General features: G+C 38.5%; 2 protein-coding genes and 1 long non-coding RNA gene across 3 annotated transcripts in view; 2 read left to right on the forward strand and 1 right to left on the reverse strand.

The window, feature by feature from the left end:
- LOC147845409 (uncharacterized) overlaps nucleotides 1-8,808 on the reverse strand; it is a 68,216-nt gene extending 59,408 nt beyond the window's left edge. Inside the window, exon 1 of the long non-coding RNA XR_015480335.1 lies at nucleotides 8,711-8,808. This is a non-coding gene — a long non-coding RNA (uncharacterized LOC147845409). The remainder of the gene's footprint in view (nucleotides 1-8,710) is intronic.
- plbd1a (phospholipase B domain containing 1a) overlaps nucleotides 1-19,845 on the forward strand; it is a 522,382-nt gene that overhangs the window by 497,450 nt on the left and 5,087 nt on the right. The gene's annotated exons all lie outside the window — the stretch shown is intronic.
- On the forward strand, nucleotides 11,690-18,722 carry LOC137489835 (uncharacterized). The gene is made up of 7 exons (XM_087245478.1): nucleotides 11,690-11,703; nucleotides 13,961-14,496; nucleotides 14,686-15,075; nucleotides 15,165-15,236; nucleotides 17,535-17,927; nucleotides 18,054-18,431; nucleotides 18,516-18,722. Exons 1-7 carry the CDS (start codon nucleotides 11,690-11,692, stop codon nucleotides 18,656-18,658), a joined length of 1,926 nt encoding a protein of 641 aa, XP_087101604.1. The 3' UTR covers nucleotides 18,659-18,722.

Below are 19,845 nucleotides of genomic sequence, written 5' to 3' on the forward strand. Positions count from 1 at the left end.
CTACTGTTCTTACATTACTGTGATGGCTGGGTTTAGGGTTGGGGTAGGGGTTAACAAAATACCTTTAATGGGTAATTTAATAAATAATATAAACAATTCTTGTTAACTTCCGGCTGCAACCATATCTGATCTAGCAACAACCGCTTGAGAAAGCCGCCATTCTGATATCTCAATAAACTTCTTCTTCTAAGACAAATTTTAAGTTCTATCTCCACCTAAGCCGTTCAAGCTATATCTTTCAAACTTTCGTCAGACCTTCAAACTGGTCTGACTCAGGTTGCTATATATTTTCCTGATCTGTCTTTTGGTTTTTTTAAAAATTACCCAGAAAATTCAAATTCACTTAACATTGAGTTAAACTTTGTAAGCTCATAACTCTGCATCAGAATGTCCTGCAGACTTAAGAATGGCCCCATATAACTCAGTCTAGCCGGCAGCCAATCACTGATGACCTTTAGACTTCCTAGCCACTCCCTAGCAACCAATTTCAGCACCCTAGTGTAACCCCACCGGTCCAACGCCACCCAACCCGCTCCGAGCTGGTATCGAACCGGCGACCTTCCGCATGGGAGTCGATTGCTCTAACATGGAGGCTAAAGACCATAGCCTCTAATGTCTGTCGCTAGAGCACATTTAGAGGTCAGAGGAGTGAGGTTTACCTGCACAGCACACACTAGCTGGCCTCCGTTACACTAGCAACTGTCCTATAAACTTCTGTTGTAAGACTGTAATTGACTTAACATTGGATCAACCTTTGTGAGCTCATAAATCTGACCTTTAAACGTACTAGCCATGCACTAACAACCACTTACAACATTCTAGCAAAAGTTCCATAGATACTGGCTGCGTCTGAAGCTGCAAAATTCCATACTATACAGTACGCTAAAATCAGTATGCGAGTCGAGTGGTATGTCGGAATTCATAGAATTCAAAAATCAGCATGAGAGAAGTACCCAAATGACTTACTACTTCTGTTGAGATTCTAAAGTGCACATCCCATGCACATTGCACTATCATATGATACCCCCGTGAGACAATTCATGAATGAGAGTGAAGCGGGTAGGTCATGTGATAATGAAAAAATGGCGTATGTAATACGTCCAAGTTCCATTCATACTTTCATTTCCATTTATTAATCATGCTAACAACATGCTGATTTATGTTAGAATTATGCTAACAACATGCTAATGTATGTTAGAAACTAACTTCCGGCTGCAACCGTATCTGATCTAGGAACAACCACATGAGAGCCATTCTGATATCTCTAGTAAACTTCTCTTTTTTTTCTGAGACTATTTTTTAAGTGTATCTCCTCCTAAGCCATTCAAGCTATATCTTTCAAACTTCTGTCAGGCCTTCAAACTGGTCTGACTCAGGTTGCTATATCTTTTCCAACTGAAAAACCACCCAGAAATATCAGAAAAGTCTCATTGACTTAACATTGGGTCAAACTTTGTGAGCTCATAACTCTGCATCAGACTGTCCTACAGATTTAAGAATGGCCTCATTTAAGTCAGTCTAGCCAACCACAGATGACCTTTAAAATTTCTAGCCACTCCCTAGCAACCAATTTCAGCACCCTAGCAACTGTCCTATAAGCTTCTATTGTAAAAGACTGTCATTGACTTAACATTGGATCAACCTTTGTGAGCTCATAAATCTGACCTTTAAACTTACTAGCCATGCACTAACAACCACTTACAACACCCTAGAAACTGTCCCATAGATGCTGACTGCGTCTGAAACTGCATACTTCCATACTTTATAGTACGCTAAAATCAGTATGCGAGCCGAGCAGTATTTCCGACTTCATAGAATATGAAAATCAGTATGCAAGAACTACCCAAATGCCTTACTACTTCCGGCGAGATTCTGAAGTGAGCATCCCATGCATGCTGCGCTATCCCATGATGCTTAGCGAGAGAATTCATGAATGGGAGTGAAGCGACGCAACTGATGCAGGTAGGCCAATCTCCAGGATCGAGATTGGTGACCCCTACCATCTACAGTAATCTCTGATGAGCTATTAAGTGAAGTTTCACAAACTAATTGTGTGGAGCACAAGATAGGAATGACTGCAGCTGATCCCTATCACTAATCACTAGCCAATCGGATCATTCCTTCATTCCTCATCTTCACATTGAAAGACCCCCCAACCCTCCAATCCATCCCTTCTCCCTCTTCCTAAATTCTAATGTGACATGTTGGCTAGGTGGCTAGCACTGTTGCCCCACAGCAAGAAGGTTGTTGGTTCAAATACTAGCTGAGCCAGTTGACCCTTCTGTGCTGAGTTTGCATGTTCTCCCCATGTTCGCATGGGTTTTCCCCGGGTACTTCGGTTTCCTCCCACAGTCTAAAGACATATAACACAAGTCACAAGCACCTATTACGTACTCACTGGCACAGTTGGCGGTCTATTCTTGGGAAGTTATCGAGAACTACCTGATCTCGTATTTCTCCTAATGCTTCTTGAACAGGCGGGAGCCTTGGGCTTATCTAATTTATGTCTGAGCTTAGGGTTCTCTCCAGGTACAACATGCCAAACCTGCTAAAACAGTCAAGCATTATCTAAATGTGAACTCTTGAAAACAAGGTTAATACAGTTTTGCATTTGTAAATTTAGTTTTTCTATTGATACTGTCAAAATCACCAGTGATCTAGTCCATATAGATCTGCCACCAAAAGAACTACAAATCCCATTTTACCTGTTTACACACACACACTGATGATGACACACACAGATACACAGTTTAAGTTAATCAGTGAATCATTAACTGGACTATAAAGACTCCTCACATTGCTGAGTTTTGTTTACCCTGTGTAACATTACATAGCGGGTTTCCTTCTTTGTCCTGCCATGTTTCAATCCTTGCTTTGTTTACCTTTTTGATTCTTTGCCGCCTTGGCTGACCTTTTGCCTGTATTTTGACTACGTATTTTGGATTACATTAATGCTTTTGTTTTGACCATTACCCGTATGACTACTCTTATTAAATTAGTTTGTTTCATTAATGGCTTTACTGTGTTTTAGTGTATTTTTTTTGTGTGTGTGTGAAAAGTTCTGTTCAGTTTTTATATACAGTATATTTAGTTTCAGCTTAAGTTTTATTAATAATAGATTATCAACACTTCCAGTGTCAAAGCTTTAGCTTACATTAACACATCTGCAAACATCTTATAGTAAATTTAAAATAATAGTTCCAACAAAAACTAAATCCAAAACCACACACGAAATGAATAAAAGTAAAAATGATGAAGAATTCTAACTTGTATGTAGTTAACAATACATAGTTGTGTTTCATATTTATATTAAAAAGATGCTACTATTTATTTAATTCATATTTATTTCTTTAGCGCTTTTACAATGTAGATTGTGTCAAAGAAGCTTCACATAGAAGATCATAGTAAATATAAACATTGTCAGCTCAGTTGAAGTTCAGTTTAGCTCAGTTCAGTCTGGTTTAATAATCACTACTGAGAGTCCAAACACTGAAGAGCAAATCCATCGATGCGCAGCTCCACAGATCCCGAATTAGCAAGCCAGTGGCGACAGTGGCGAGGAAAAGAAGTGAAGAATTAAAAAAACTCGAGAGAAGTCAGGCTCAATTTCTCCTAAGGCCAAATGTCTTGTGCAGAGCTGCAGTCTAGGTGCTGGAGGTTGGAGAACGCTGGACGTCCATAGTAGAGAAGCTGCAGGTGGGAGATGTCACCGGCTGGTGTACAGGCTGGCCCTTCATTTATATATTATTTATATAAATGTATATATAATCCTGCTCTTGACTGATGTGTTGGTCTGTAAAAGCACATTTACAAGTGTTTTCATACACAGCCATAAGTCAGATTTCCACCACAGAATGGATGCTTGTGTCTGAAAATGAATTTTTACCTATTATTTTATTTGTTTGTTTTTTGCTCTTTTTTCAGTGACTATTGTTGGTTTTGTTCATTAATGTGAGTTGTTTTTCAGTTAATGAAAATGTTATTTGACCAATAGTTCAGACTTAGTTTTCATTTACTAAAACAACCTTAGTTTCAACAGACATTCAGACATTAATATTCACCAAATTTTGCAGAACAGCGACAAATTTGCATCCCTGCTTTGGATGATCATAAAAGATTTCACTTGCTGATTTATTGTTTACCTCCCATGTGTGACCATAAGCATCTATTAAAATACACTCTATGAGTCTGATTTCACTTTACCTTTAGGCTATTGACCTTTATCTACAATGCGGAAGTGCGCTTGCTTTTGTGATTTGTTTTAGAACTTACAATACGGTTGTGTAAGAAATGGCAGAAAGCAGTCAAACTACTTACTCTACAAACAAGTGTGTCCATGACTATACATAAAAAGTAGAATAATATAATAAGATGTCGTCGGTTTGCAACATCAAACATCATCTAAAAATGAATGGAAGTGAATGAGAGTGGAAGTCTCCAGCCAAAAACATTCCAACGGTTGCCCGCTCAAACGTCAAGAATAAAGTCAATACAAGATCTTATTTTACAAGAAAAGTGTTTATTGAACACTTGCAATGTTTATAGTTTGGCTATATATTCCTGTTTCAGACCACTGAAAGTATTGTTTCCTGCACAGCCTGCTGGACGAGATCATGCTTTTACAGTGCTGGATTATCATTTTTATGATTATTATTATTTAAGATACAGATCATTGCAAACTATTTATTGGGCGTATATTTTTCTACATGTAGCTTTGACGTCCTTTAGGAGTAATCAAATGTCAGTAGGTCACCCTCCACAGTCAATAACTTCTGTCATAATGTTGCACAATTAACATAAAACTATGTTGGCATAACTTATTGAACTTTCTGCATGCTTTGTAAAACGTACTAAGCTGGTACTGTACAAACTTTCTTTTTATACAATAGCACAGAAAAAATGGAAAAACTGGTTTAAGGTGTTTAGAGATCACTTGCGGTTTCAGTGTCTTATGCGTATAAATAAAGGCTGCAGAGATTGTTCAGCTGCTGAAGAGACTAAGGTTTGCTCTGCAGAAGCATCAACACAGGTAAAGCCATTCTCTTTGGGATCTAAGAACTCTTGTTATTAATGTCTTGTAGTTTTGCAAATAGTAATTACTTTTTAGAACAATAGCCTTCCAGAATTTTAGACACGGATGACTTAGATGGATCCAAATTATTCCGTACAGCCAGCGTTTGGTGTAGAAAGTTACAAGTTAACAGTAAGTCTAATTAAATTAGATTTCTAGTGAAAAATTAAAGTGAGAAATTACTGTACATTTTTAGATTAATTTAATTACAGTACTTGCTTAAAATATTGTCCATGAATTCAACAATTTTTGTATAAATCAATTCGGGGAAGCTCTGCAATTGTATTTTGTTATACAAATATATTTGGCAGAATAATTATATTTATTAACTAAAGAAACTCGCATTTATAAAGATGATCAAACATGATTAAAAACAATGACTTAAGTTACAAATGAATGGTAACATACTATATATATGAAAAATTGTGATATTGCTTTGAGTAACACCATTGTGAGTGTTCTGCTCTTTACACTCTTGCTTTTATGTGTAATAATCTAATTTTAACTTGAGCTTATCAGCACCAGTGCTTAAACAACACAGATTGAAGATCAACAATGAATCTACAAACTGTCTGGAATATAGCTTTACTAACAAGAGGGAGTTATCGACCAAACAATCCTCCCGCTACCAGCTGCTTACCTTCTTCCTGAGAAAGGATAACACAGACGACACAAAATGGCTCTTGATCAGACTGATTCAGAATCTCCAATGCAATCTGACGGCAATTCGTACATTTCTGATTTAGTGGCTAATTCGTAAGATCTAATTTGTACAATTTAGCACAATTTGCTTATCCCCCAATGACGGTTGGGTTTAGGGGAGGTTGTTGGGTGCCACGCCTTCTTTTTAGAATCGTACAATTTTGTACGTCTGAACTCGTACGAATTAGCCACTAACTGACAAAACGTAAAACGCTTAAGTTTTTTGTGAGATGAGGCTGGAATCTCACAGCTGCACAAACTGCCAAAAAGATTTTACAAAAGATTGGAGTTCTTTAAACAAAGTTACTTGCGATCTGACCAGAACTGCCTGATCAAGTGTCCCACCGGGTCCCACTCGCACTCTCTTTGCAACAGTAAAGAGACTAACAAAACCTCCCCCTACCCTGAAGGGAGAGGTTACTATATCACACCCATGACATATGGAGTTCCACAAGGCTCCATTCTGGCACCTCTGCTGTTCAACCTTTATATTCTCCCTCTGAGCCAAATAATGAGAAAGAACCAAATCTCCTACCACAGCTATGCTGATGACACTCTTACTGCCTAATGACCACAGCCCTATTGACACCTTCTGCCAATGCATTAATAAAATTAGCAGTTGGATGTGCCAAAACTTTAAGTTAAACAAAGAGAAAACTGAGTCATTGCTTTTGGGAACAGAGATGAGGTTCTCAAGGTAAATGCGTACCTTGGCACTAAGGGTCAAACGACAAAAAATAAGGCCAAGAATCTTGGTGTGACTCTGGAGTCAGATCTGAGTTTCTGGAGTCATGTCAAAGCAGTCAGTATACTATCATCTCAAAAATATTGCAAGAATCAGATGCTTTGTTTTCAGTGAAGATTTAGAAAAACATGTTCATGCTTTTATCAGCAGCAGGGTGGATTACTGTAATGGACTCCTCAATGGCCTTCCCAAAAAGACAGTCAGACAGTTGCAGCTCATCCAGAACGCTGCAGCCAGAATTCTGACCAGAAGCAGGAAATCAGAGCACATCACACCTGTCCTCAGGTCTCTACACTGGCTGCCAGTTACATTCAGAATAGATTTTAAAGTATTATTACTGGTCTATAAATCACTAAATGGCCCCAATCCATTACAGATATGCTGACTGAATACAAACCTAACAGATCACTCAGATCTTTAGGATCATATAAACTATAAATTCCAGTCAAAGTTCAGTCAAAGCAGGGTGAATCAGCCTTCAGCTGCTAACAGCGCCCCCCGCTGCTGGAATCAGCTTCCAGAAATGATCAGATTTAGACAAGACTGAAAACATATCAGTTTAGCTGTGCCTTTACTGAATGAGCACTGTGCTCAGTAAATATTTTTTTATACTTGTTTCTTTTATTCTTGTTTATATAAAGCACTATAACCAATGTGTATGAAATGCACTATAAATAAACTTGCCTTGCCTTGAATCTATTCTTGTCTCTACTTTCTCTCTTTTTATGTTGAGTTATTCTGTTCAGCTAAAAATGTTGTTTGTTATTACATTGCTTTAAAAGATTACCTTTTTTTAAAAAAAGAAAGCTGAAAGGCCAAGTTTAAAGAGTTAAATTTCTATGTGAAAGAGATTTTAAATAGAACTTTTTCAAGTAATTAAAATCCTTTAAGTAATTAAATTATTTTTCATTACAAAAGTTATTTAAATACAAGTGTAATGATATAATACTTAGAAAGTAATTACCCAACACTGTAAAATCTCTGAATGTTAAAACTGAAGTGATGTTTGCAAATGTGCATTTAAAACGAACACTAAAAATCTAGCAAAATATCTGATGGAGATCTTTTATTTCCATTTACAGTAAATTATGTTATGTGTTTTCAGGTCACAATGAGGTTTCTGATCTCAATGTGTTTGTTGCTACAGATGAATAATGGTGAGTGATTTGTAGTCTACTATTTGTATTAATGAGTCAATGTGTAATTAAATCCAACCCAGGCTCATTCTAATCACGTAGCACTATATACATTTTCTGGAGAGCACCAAATACATACCAGGAGGTACGTTTTTTTGCTGTTTTTGTTTTTGCGAATCCACCAGAGGCCGCTGTGTATGCTTTTACAGATGAGTGCCATTCGTGCCATGAGTGCCATTCGTGCCTGCTGTTCTCACGTAAATCCACCAGAGGCCGCTGTCGACTGACTGACTAACCAATCGACTAACCAATCAACTGACCCATCCTCCTACTTCCCAAACCCAAGAAAAAGTGTTTTTAAAAAACACAGATTGACCCGCGCCCACCCACTTCCCTAAACCCGACCGACAGTTTTAAAAAGTAATCCAAAAAAAGAAAAGCCCTCGCCTGATTTTTACACATTTTTAGATTTTACCACATTTTTACTTTGTAACTTACTTTATCTTTTGGTTTCTGTTTTTGTCTAACAAACTTTATGAAACCAATCTTTGCCAGACTCGAACCCCATCTTTGTGGTTAGCTCCTCTCTGCGTCTCAAGTCCACTGACATACATGGCGAGATAACCAAATGACTAATAACAGCAGAAAAGCCATCCACACTGAGGTAAGTGGTCAGTTGGTAGCGTGAAAAGGAGCGGCGTCATACCATCCCGTAGCGTTTGTTTTAAAGACGGAATGCAGCCATACGTACTTCTCGATACATAATTCCTAATCTCCAGAAATGTATATAGGGATACGTTTTCAAAATGAGTCTATGTTGATTAAATCATTATGATCAAGAGTCAAATTTGTTTCCTAACTTGCTTGTTTTGTCATCTTTTCATCTTTTGTTTTTCAATCATTTTTCAGACATCAGATTATTATTTAAAAGGTCCACCCCTGATAAAATTTAAAATAAATCTGCGTAATGCATTAATCTACTAAAAAAACACCAACCCTTAGTTTGCTGAAAGTGAAAGATGAGAAAAGGAGCTTTAAAAAAAAACCAGCCCCAACTCAATAATCCATTTAAGCCATACCTGCCAACACTACTGTTTTTCCTGGGAGTCTCCCGTATTTCAGACCTATCTCCTGTTTTGTTCTGTCTCCTGGAATTTACCCACCACCTCCTCTCTTCAGTTTGAGAATCACAATACCCCCCCCCCCACCCTCTCTTCAGTTCGAGAATTATGTATGTAAGTGTGTGCATTCATAGTTGATCAAATGTAATACTAGTTCTCTGCTTGGAGTCCTAACATTCCTCCCCCCATGACCCAGTACAGCTATTTTTGGGGTAGCTACACCTACACACATAAAGGTATTTAACAAACATAATCAACTGATTTCCAAAGTTCCCATAGTTCAGAAAATGTTTAAACCATTGTCTACACCATTTCTGACAATAAAAGATTTTGGCCTCTTATGAATTGACAGCAGTGTTTTAGGTTCCTGACAACACATTTACAAAAACAAGAAAATGCTTTAAAAAGGAGAATCACTTAAGAGAACCAATAAGAACCGGAAAAAGACAACGTAGGCTAAATTATATACTCTCTTATCTAAACGACTCAAAAAAACTTTGGCTATACAGCCTACTCTGAGAGGATGAAATGACAACTAAACTGGCTGCAAAATATAACCATTACCATAGTTAATCAACGCATTTGCCTCATTTAAAAAATCTACTCATTTTAATCATGCAATTATGATAACTTTTATTGATAATGTCTGTTTTTATAAACTTTTATGTCATTTATTTCTCATTTGCTGATTATTTTATTAATTTGTTGATGTTAATTTATTACATAGGCTATTTTATATAGATATCTAAAATCTTTTTGCATTCGAATTTGCTTTGAACTTGAAAGAGAGAAAGAAGCTGATTTGACCTGTCAGTGTGAGCACATCGCTCCTGAATAGCCTTTCTTTTTCATTTCAGTCTTTACTTTAACCTATTAAAAAAGAAAGGTGTCATAATAAATACAATCATGTTATATTTAATTTAATATTATTAATAATAGAATTATGTTTTGTTTATCGCATATAGTTAACCATTTACCTGATGTGGGTAAATGGTGTGTTTCAATCCGGCTATCGCCATAAGTGCGGGAAGCACTGCAATTGATAGTTTTTTTCCAATAAGGTGGTGAAATAAATATATTTCTAATTTAATTAAGTGTTGTTCACATTAAATAACTGTAATACAAAAACATTGATTTTAAAAGTATTTTGTGACACCCACATACATCATATAAACGCAGATTTATGTTGTAAATAGTGCTGTCAATCGATAAAAAAATTAACTAATTAATCACACCTTTTTTTTTATTAATCGTGATTAATCGCATTTAAAATACTGAAACTTGTAATTTTAGCTATTCAAATGTAAAATTCATGTGAACGCAAGACAAAAACTATTTAAATTCATAATATAATTGTTTAATAGAATTTTTGTTTAACTTGTAACAGATTTCTTCATGTAAACAACATACCCACAATAAACCATCAAGATCCTGCTTGACAGCCATATTTATTACATTTATTAATAAAACACAAGCATGTTAATGACATTTGAATTTCAAAACAATCGATGCCAATAAAAAATTTTGAGTTCCATGTTGGATACTAAGTGGACTGCAATAATAATAATAATAAATAAATGAATAAATAAATAAATGAATAAAGCCAAAATACAGGAATTGCAGATATGGAAAATGACAAATTATAATAATAAACTATAGATGACAAACTGTTGCACTCATTGTAAAGTTTTATAGCTGTGAGTTGAGAACATTAGTTATAGAGTAGAAACAATTTAGCTTAATCCTCCTTTACATTCATCCAGTTGCTAAGACTAGGAGTATCCCGCAAGTGCACAGAGACTCCCGGATGCCCACTAATGAATGATAATCTCCAGCAAACCGGTCCTTAAATACATTGCACACCCCTCTCCCCGCATCCCTCCTAGCTCTTCAGGTATGTCGCGCGCAACTCACCCACACCGTCCTTCAGGTACGTCTCGCGCGCACACGCCCCTACTCAGAAACATCGCTCACTCCACCCCTGACACCCCTCAACGAGCCTGACACAGACACACACACACAACGCGCTGGAGCGACTCTTTTCAGATTCAACACGCATGATCACGTCCATCAAATTTCCTTAAACTAAACGTTCTAAATTATGGCTGTATTTCACAAGAATTCTGACACAACAACGCGAAGCATACGCTTTCGTTGCGTTTAATGAAGAAACACGCTAAACTTGGAGGGCTTTTTGAAAGCTCGCGACTTCCCCAGAGACTTTCTGAATACATTCACATAAGACAATAAGTACGATTATGTACGAATATGTACAATACTCCGATTTTAATATGATTAAGATAATACTCTTATTAAAAGTTTACCGTGTAAGCAGCGATTTGATTACTTTAAAGGAACACATAGTCACGAAATGCGGAGGATTTTCTTTCTGTTCGCCATGCGGTATCAAGTTACATTAAAACAGAAGTCGAAAGTTAAAAATGAAACACCTGAAATTGCATGAAACTCTGGAGAGCCTGGTGATGCGACTAATTGTTTTATACTGAAACTTGCCTTCAAAAAGTGCTTCCTTGTTCTTATCCATATTTTAACATGTTGGACACACGTCCACCACAACAGGAGGTAAAAAAACCTGCAACTGCGTTAATTGCGTTAATTCTTTTCAACACGTTAATTATTTCAAATTAATCGCATGCGTTAACGCACTAATTTCGACAGCGCTAGTTTTAAATAATAACTCAGAATCAATGCTTTAATTTTAGGCTGATAATAACTATTTAACGTCTATGCAATTAATGTAATACTACTGTATATGTAAAAACTAATTTTTTAAATACTAACTTTTGGGAAAAGGCAAAATCAACGAACTATGTTCGTTATGTTCGGCTAACGATGGTTTTGGGAAACGCATTCCAGGTTGTGAATGATATTTTTCCACACTATAGGCTAGCCTATGACGTGCAACAGGTAACAATTTTGCTTTTGACCTAGATATCGAGTCAAAGCACCACGCATCCCGGCGTTATGAATATATATGAGCTAAATATTATTATTTTTATACATTAGTGGACATAATGCGCTTTTTAAAAAAAGCTGTTTTGTTTCTTCCTCATCATACGAAAGAGAAGTGAACAGAGAAAATGTCACGGTCGGTGAGGGAAAAAAAGGAGTGCAGACCCAATTGCAGAAAAATGTAGGATTATTTATCATAAACTACAAATAAAAATAAAAGGCAAAACAAAACTACCCCGAAGGGGAAAACATGAATAAAAAGGCAAAAACAAACTTGACAGGGCTGGCAGGACAAAAAAGGACTGGAGACAACAAGACAGAGTAATATCGATGACGAACTGGCAAAGGACTGAAAACATGAGGGGGATTATAAAGCAAAAAGTAAATTGACACAGGTGAACATGACAAACTAATAATGAGTAAACAAGGAGGGTGGGACTAGACAATAGACGGGAGAGCGCATGACACAGAGACAAGACAAGCCATGCGCTCACATAACACAACACTGAAGCAAACGACAAAAACACGTGACCACAATGTAAACACCGAGCCACGTGCTTTGACAAAAGACGCAAGAGACGAGCACACGATGAATGAAAACACTCACCGTGCGCTCACACACGCAGCGTGCATGCTTCATCCCAGCGCCGACCAAAACCGAAACCAACAAGACTGAGACGCTGGGAATGAAACACCATGCTGCTGACAGACGAAAACACAAACACGAGTACAAGAGCGCACGCGTCTGAGGCACACAGAGACAGAAACAGGACCAGACATGGGTAGTGTCCGAGCTCTGCCACCAAAACAAGAATTTACAAGACCAGAGTGGCAGAACCCTGACAGAAAATGGACAGATGATAAATAATATGCAGCTCACTTTGCGTGCGAATATGCCCATTTATTTCATTCATATTTGACACTGAGTGCATGCGTGTTTTACATGAAGGGGCTGTTGGTCAAATATTTGTAACATAGTCTGTAATAAATAATAAATAACCTACTGATTAAGTAAGTTCAGGTGACCACAAGTTCAAAATCAGGTGATGTGCTCCACTGGCACGATAATCTTAATATTATTTTGCTGTTTTTCATATGCGCTCGTTTAAGATTTGAGGTAATAACATCGCCATGATGGTCAAAGAAATCGAAACATTTTTTCACCCCAACACAATTTAATAGGGCACTAAAGGCTAAAGAATTTAATTCTTATATTTGCTTTTGCAGACTAGGGCTATACTTCTCACCATGAATCTTTTCTAAAACCTACAGTGTAGTGTAAGATCATGTTTATTACTAAGAAAACTAAAACAAAACTATATTTTAATTAAACATCACATCACATGAGGTACACTTTCAGAACCGTCTATTTAATATTGTGAAAAGGCAAAGCTGAATATCTGTGGTAAAAGTGCCACCCAGCGGTTAAAAGCTGCTGGCGCGTCAACTATCACCGCCGCTGCGGTTTGAAATGCGGCAAAGTGAACAAATTGAAGTAGTGACATCTGTACAGCTGACTTATGGCCTTAGATGAAATAAACTAAATTCAAACACATCAAATCTCTCTAGCTCTCAGCAGAGCAGGTTTAATCGACCCCACTAACTAAATTTCAGTGTGGTAAAAAAGTCACTTCAATAACTTAAAAAAGTTGCTTAAAGTGAGTAGTCGCTTGGCAGATGCTAAGGCAAATGTTGGATCGATATAAAGAGGCACTGACAGTCCAAACAGCCGACCCAAGTTTCTCTACGGTGATCTGATAAGAAAAAGCCATATCAGACTTTTACAATGGAAGTCAATGGGGCAATTGTTATGTCGCTATTATTGCTTGCTAGTGTTTGGCAAGTAGTTTAAAAGGTCATAATTTATGATTCCTTACATTTAATAATTTCTTACATTTATATAGCTCTTTTCTGGACATTCAAATCGCTTTACACATTGGGGAAATTTCCTCATCCACCACTAGTGTGCAGCATCCACCTAGATGATGTGACGGCAGCCATACTCTCATGAGTGCTTGACTTAACAGACATTATTCCAGAACCAATGCACAATTTTAGCATGGTACACATTTTCAATGGAAAATGTACAGAATATTTATTTGAACAAGACATACGAATAATGTAAGATCACAAATGCAAACAATCCAAAACAAAACCACGCTAAACTGAAATGCACCATATAACATTGCTTATTGATTCCGAACAAAAAAAGCTTCCAACTCAATTCACTCAACCGCCCTCCAGACAGAAGTTACTGTATTTTTAATGTAAAAATAGTGTCTAACAATGAGAATATATGTATTAATGTACATAACTACTATTATTATTCAAATTCAGGTTGTTCCAGCTATGACCCATGCTTTAACTATACCACCCTTGATGAATACTGGAGAGACATAAAGCTAAGCATTGACATCGATACATATGACGACACCCTTGTTGAATGGAGCGGCTGGTATCGGCTGTATCTGTACAGACAAAGTGCCCAGATGTCTGAGTGGTGTGTGAGTGTTACACACTGTGGTGGAGAAACTGGACTGTCTCTCAATGGTTCTCATCCCACACTTGAAGAAGGAATCGTGACCCGTAAAGTGGTGGGAACTAATGATTGGTGGTGGACATGGTCATCTTCCTCTTGTGGCAGCTATAAATCCAAACCCATTAGAGTCAAAGCCTGTCCAGGAAATTACTACGTCTATGAATTTGTCAAACCTAATACTACAATCCCCAAGCCAATGTATTGTGCAGGTGAGTCAATATGATGAGACTATGCTTTATGTGTAAGGTAATTTAACACCATTAAACATCGAAATCAACACTGTGCAGTACCTCAAAACCTGAAATCAAAACTATAAAAGCTTCCCTCATTTTAGTCAGACAGCACAACACTAATTTATCCAAATCATGAATCTAAACATGCTCTAAACTCCATGACAGTTGCTTACCAGAACATCACCAGTGACCCCTGCAACAACTATCAGTCTCTGGATCGTCCCTGGAGAGGCAACAATGAAAGTGGAGATGACATTTGTGATGGAGGCTTCCCATGGAATGGCTGGTACCGGCTTTTCTACTATGGAATGGACATCCAGATCCCAGAAACCTGCGTTCTTTCTGACAGATGTAACACCTATATCACTCTGACACTCAATGGTCCTCACCCTCAGATTGAGGATGGAGTGGTGATCAGGCAGGTCTGTGGAGCAGCTTACAACACTCGCTGCTGTGTCTACAAACCCAAGCCCATCAGAGTGAAAGCATGTCCGGGGAACTACTATGTCTATGAACTTGTGAATCCAGATGGGTGGTGTGCAGGATACTGCACAAGTAAGCAACCATACTTTTAACCACTTTTTATCAATATCCCAATTTTATTAAATAAACTATTTAAAATACTTTTATTCATTTGCCCCCAGATGTAAGCACCATTTCACAGCCGACTACCACTATAAGTCCAGTTGTAACCACTCTATCCAGCAACAATCAGAGTATGTTGATAATCATAATAATAATGGCTCATTTCAACTGAGTGTTACAGTATGGTAAAGTACAGTACAGTACTCTATGTCAGTTTCCACTGTCAGAAATTGAGAATGGTACCAGAATAGTAAACAGTACCCAAATGTACCGTAAAATGATGCAGTGCAGCAATAAACCATTGTCGACCCAAGCTCAAAAGATGCTTGTCGTCTTATTGCGACAAACAGCCACATGCCAAGAAGAACAGAATCTGCAGTTTGTCTTCTGTTGTTTACAGGACCGTTCATATGTTGTGTCTAAACTAGGCTTGGGCGGTATTACGGTATTATGGTATACCGCGGGATCTAAAAATAGCAACGGTGTCAGTTTCAATACCGCTATACCGTCATAAAATATTAAATATCCTTTATTTAATGCCTACAAAAACGCATGTGTGGATGTCATCACGGGACAGTGTGGAGGAGAGAGAAAGAAGAAGAGGGAGAGGGAGAGAGGGAGAGGTGACGTGACGAGTGGCGCTTCAAAGTGTCCTGCAGTTTGGGAGTTTCGACTGAACAGAAGGGAGACGTGGTTAATATGAACGAGAGGTCTGCATTAGAGCTGAAGATCTTTGCCCGAACCCGGCGAGACCCGAAAAAATCCAAATCCCTGCATTAAAATCCATCCCTGCAAAGGTGAGGCAAATGATGAGTAAGACGAGAAGTAAAAAAAAGCTAATTTTGACGGCGGTCAAGCCAGTCACTAGCTCAGAAAGAGCGGTTATTCCAGCCGCAGGTATTTCATCGGTCGCTCATACACTGCGTATTACGGTAGAGCCCTAAACCGCAAGCTGACAGGTAAAAAGACGAGGCCATTCGCTACACTGAAACTGCTGTCATGGAAAATTAAATGGATGTTTCTGACTGGTATAAGATGAACAAACAATCCTACCAAAAACTTGCAAAATCAGCCGGATCAGAACTCTGCATCTCGACCTGTAGCAGCAGGAAAGGGTGTTCAGTTCTGCTGGACGTACCATGAGAGCAAGACTGCGCTAAAGCCAGTGCGGATTTAATAATGTTCCTCCACAAACACACGTAGCCTAATCTTGGTGGGTAAAGGGTTTTTAAATAATAAATGGATATTAACTAAACCATATAATCATAATGTAGACAGAGTATACAGGCTAATGGTGGCATTATTATTTTAATATTCAGCTTCACCGCCGCCTTAATGCCAGATTGTGAAGAGAAGTGGCGAAACAAACCTTGCACAGCCTTTATCTTAATTTCGTTATTGCCAAAATACCCGTCACCATTTAGAGTTTATTTTAATTTGATTTGTTAAGCACGATTTCTTTTCATTGGTGTATTAGCCAATTTAAAAGCTAAGTGTATGTACCCAGGCCTATATAGAGTGCTGAGATGTTACGATGTTACAGAGGACTTAATTTATTTCTTTGTTCCAACTTCCAAGTGGCCTATAGTCTACGATTGTTATGAATAAATAATGTTAAAACATATAAATGACTCATTCTTGAAGAAATGCATTAGAGCTGTGTGCATGAGCACATTTGAATAATGTCGGGCTGTAAACGGGTTCGGGCTGTATAAAGCTGTCAATCAAAATGTACCTGTCGGACTCGGGACCTATCGGGTATAATTTTTATGGTCCGATTACAGCTCTCTGCATTGCCGCTGCTGTTCCGCGGGAGCCGGCCAGTTTTTTTCGGTGTGGGAGTAAATTTCAAAATAAATCGCGGGAGAGATGTGTGTGTGTGTGTGTTTGTGTAAGAGTGCTGTGCTGTGCTGTGCGTCGCTTGGCGCTCTCTCTCTCTCTTTCTGACCACGAGCCTAAGGTCGCATAGAAGGTATTCAGTTTCTGAAGGGTTTAGGCTCAAGCCAACAGTTTGGTGACGCTGTCTGAGCCTTACGTCATCATTTTTTTATTACGCCGGTAATACCGGCTACCGGGGTAAAATATGGAGGCGGTTTGACGGTCTCAAAATTTGGATACCGCCCAAGCCTAGTTTAAATGTGTGAATGTCACTTACTCCCTATCTGTGCACACTTATCTACATTTTAAATAAACTTGGCTTTCTTTTTTTGATGAATGAACATGATCAAAACTTTCTACCAAACACTGTGCCTACCAAGTTAGGCTACTGCTGGCAGTGGAACCCATATCGCATTGTACTGTCCCCTATTGTATTGTACTGTAAATGGTCAGTGAAAATGAGGCATGCGACTCTCTTTTTGACATGTTCAGATTTGCACATATGAAGTCTCTTGTTAAAGATGCTTTGCTTTAATCTTGTCATCTCTCAGATTATGACCCGTGCACCAACTACAAAACCCTCAACGACAACTGGAGAAATGTAATTGGTTACGGTCATACAAATGGTCTGAATGCTGATTATGATGACACTCATGGTAACTGGGATGGCTGGTATCGACTCTACCTTAATGGGTTGAGCGCTCAGATGCCTGAATGGTGCGTGTCTGACATGGCGTGTGGAGGTTTTAGTTCTCTGTGGCTTGGTGGATCTCATCCTCAGGTAGCAGATGGAGTTGTTACTCGTGACATTTACGGTTCCCACTTTAGGCAGTGCAGTTACTACAGATCTGACCCAATCCAAGTCAAAGCTTGTCCTGGAAAGTATTATGTCTACAAATTCACCAAACCTCGACTTTCAATCCCAGCTCCTGTATATTGTGCAGGTACATCATTTTTTATCTTATACTGTATCTGACATACACATTAGGAATTATATTGTTGGTTTTCATAGTATTAATTTAAATCTATTAATCTGTGGTATATAATGTTCTGTTTCTTCTTTTCAATAGTCCGTTTCACCGCTCCAAGTGTCGACCCCTGCAACAAATATAAAATTCTGAATGACACTTGGAGAGCAACAAATGTTTCCCATGACTGGAACGTTAGAAACTGTGATAATTTCCAGGGCTGGTATAGACTGTTTTACAACGGTCAGAGTGCTCAGATGTCAGAATCCTGTGTTAGTCAGTGTGGCACTCTTTTCCCAATGTGGCTCAACGGCTCTCATCCGCAGCTGGAAGATGGAGTGGTCATGCGACACATATGTGCATCCAGAACAAACGACTGCTGTTATTTTAAATCTATCCCTATTCAAGTCAAGGCTTGTCCAGGAAATTACTATGTTTATGAGTTTGCAAATCAAATATTTTGTGGAGCGTACTGTGTAGGTGGGTATTCACTAATATATATTCCAGTCATTTACCTTTCAGTTTCTCAATCAATTATATTTAAACCCTTTCCCTCAATGTCAGATATCACAAGACTTGATGCAGCCCGTTTTACAACAGCAACAACACCACGAACATCAACCACAGCAATAACAACGGCAACAACACCAAGGACATCAACAGCCATTACTCCCCTAAACACTACTGGTATTGTCTTCCTTTATTAAGTTTTAATAGCATTTCTGGACCGGCACCACTTAATAACACTTAATTTTTCACCACGACACACAATCAACTAATATCAAAAGTAATTTATAATTCTGGCTTAGTTGCATTGAAAACACACCCTGTGACTTTACTAGATGAACAATAAGAGAATTTTCTGCTTCAAGAAAATAAATGATAAATAAACAACATCATACATGCAACTGATTTGAAAAGTACAGAAATGTATTAAAAATAAATATTAATATACTACCATTTTATTAATTCACTTCATCTTAACTTCTATAGCACTTTTACAATGTAGATCTTCAAAGCAGCATAACATATACAATCTAGTAAATTAAGAGCGCGTCAGATCAGGGATTAATGCCAAGACTAGACCATTACTGATGTAACGACGGGGAGTGACACCAACAAACGAAGGTAGAATACAAATGCAGGTTTTAATCGTTGTCAGGCAAGCAATGGTCAACAGGTATAAACAGATGTGTTAGAACAATCTAGAAACATAGTCAGTATTATAAGCAAGAGGTTGGGAGGCAGGCGGCAGACAAGGATAACTAAATAAACAAGGCTAGAATCAAAACACAGGAAAACAAGACAAGGAAAACGCGTTGTAATGCTACTTTACAATGAACAAGACTTGGCAACGTGTGTGGAAAAGAGGGGTTTAAATAGTCCAAATAATCATTGTGTGAGTGGCTTCAGCTGTGAGAGTTTAATCAGTCTGGATCTTGAACCGGTTGTGTGTGTGTGTGTGTGGCCCGACTGCGTGTTGTAGTCCAAAACATGGCAGATATGTAGTTCAAAGAGTGTGAATGTTTACCAGCGACCTCTGGTGGTTAGCGATCGCTGGTAATCATGACATAGCCCCCTCTTTAAGGAGTGGATTCCAGACACTCCTAATACTGTTCAGGCGGGAGGTGGAGCGGAGGCGGAACAGGGGGAGGGATGGAGGGCCAGGACTATGCAGCGGGGGCGTACCTGGAGCTCGGAGTTGAGGTGGGCCTGGAGCGTGGAGCTGCGGAGGGCCTGGAGCGTGGAGCTGCGGTGGTCCTGGATCGTGGAGCTGAGGTGGCCCAGGATCATGAGGCGGCGGCGGCCATTCAAGAAGCTTAGGTGGCGGCGGCTATTCAGGAAGCTCAGGCGGCGGCGGCCATTCAGGAAGCCCAGGCGGTGGCCATTCAGG

This window comes from Danio rerio, chromosome 3 (genome assembly GCF_052040795.2).
Source record: "Danio rerio strain M-AB ecotype USA chromosome 3, GRCz13ab, whole genome shotgun sequence".
Lineage (NCBI taxonomy): Eukaryota > Metazoa > Chordata > Actinopteri > Cypriniformes > Danionidae > Danio > Danio rerio.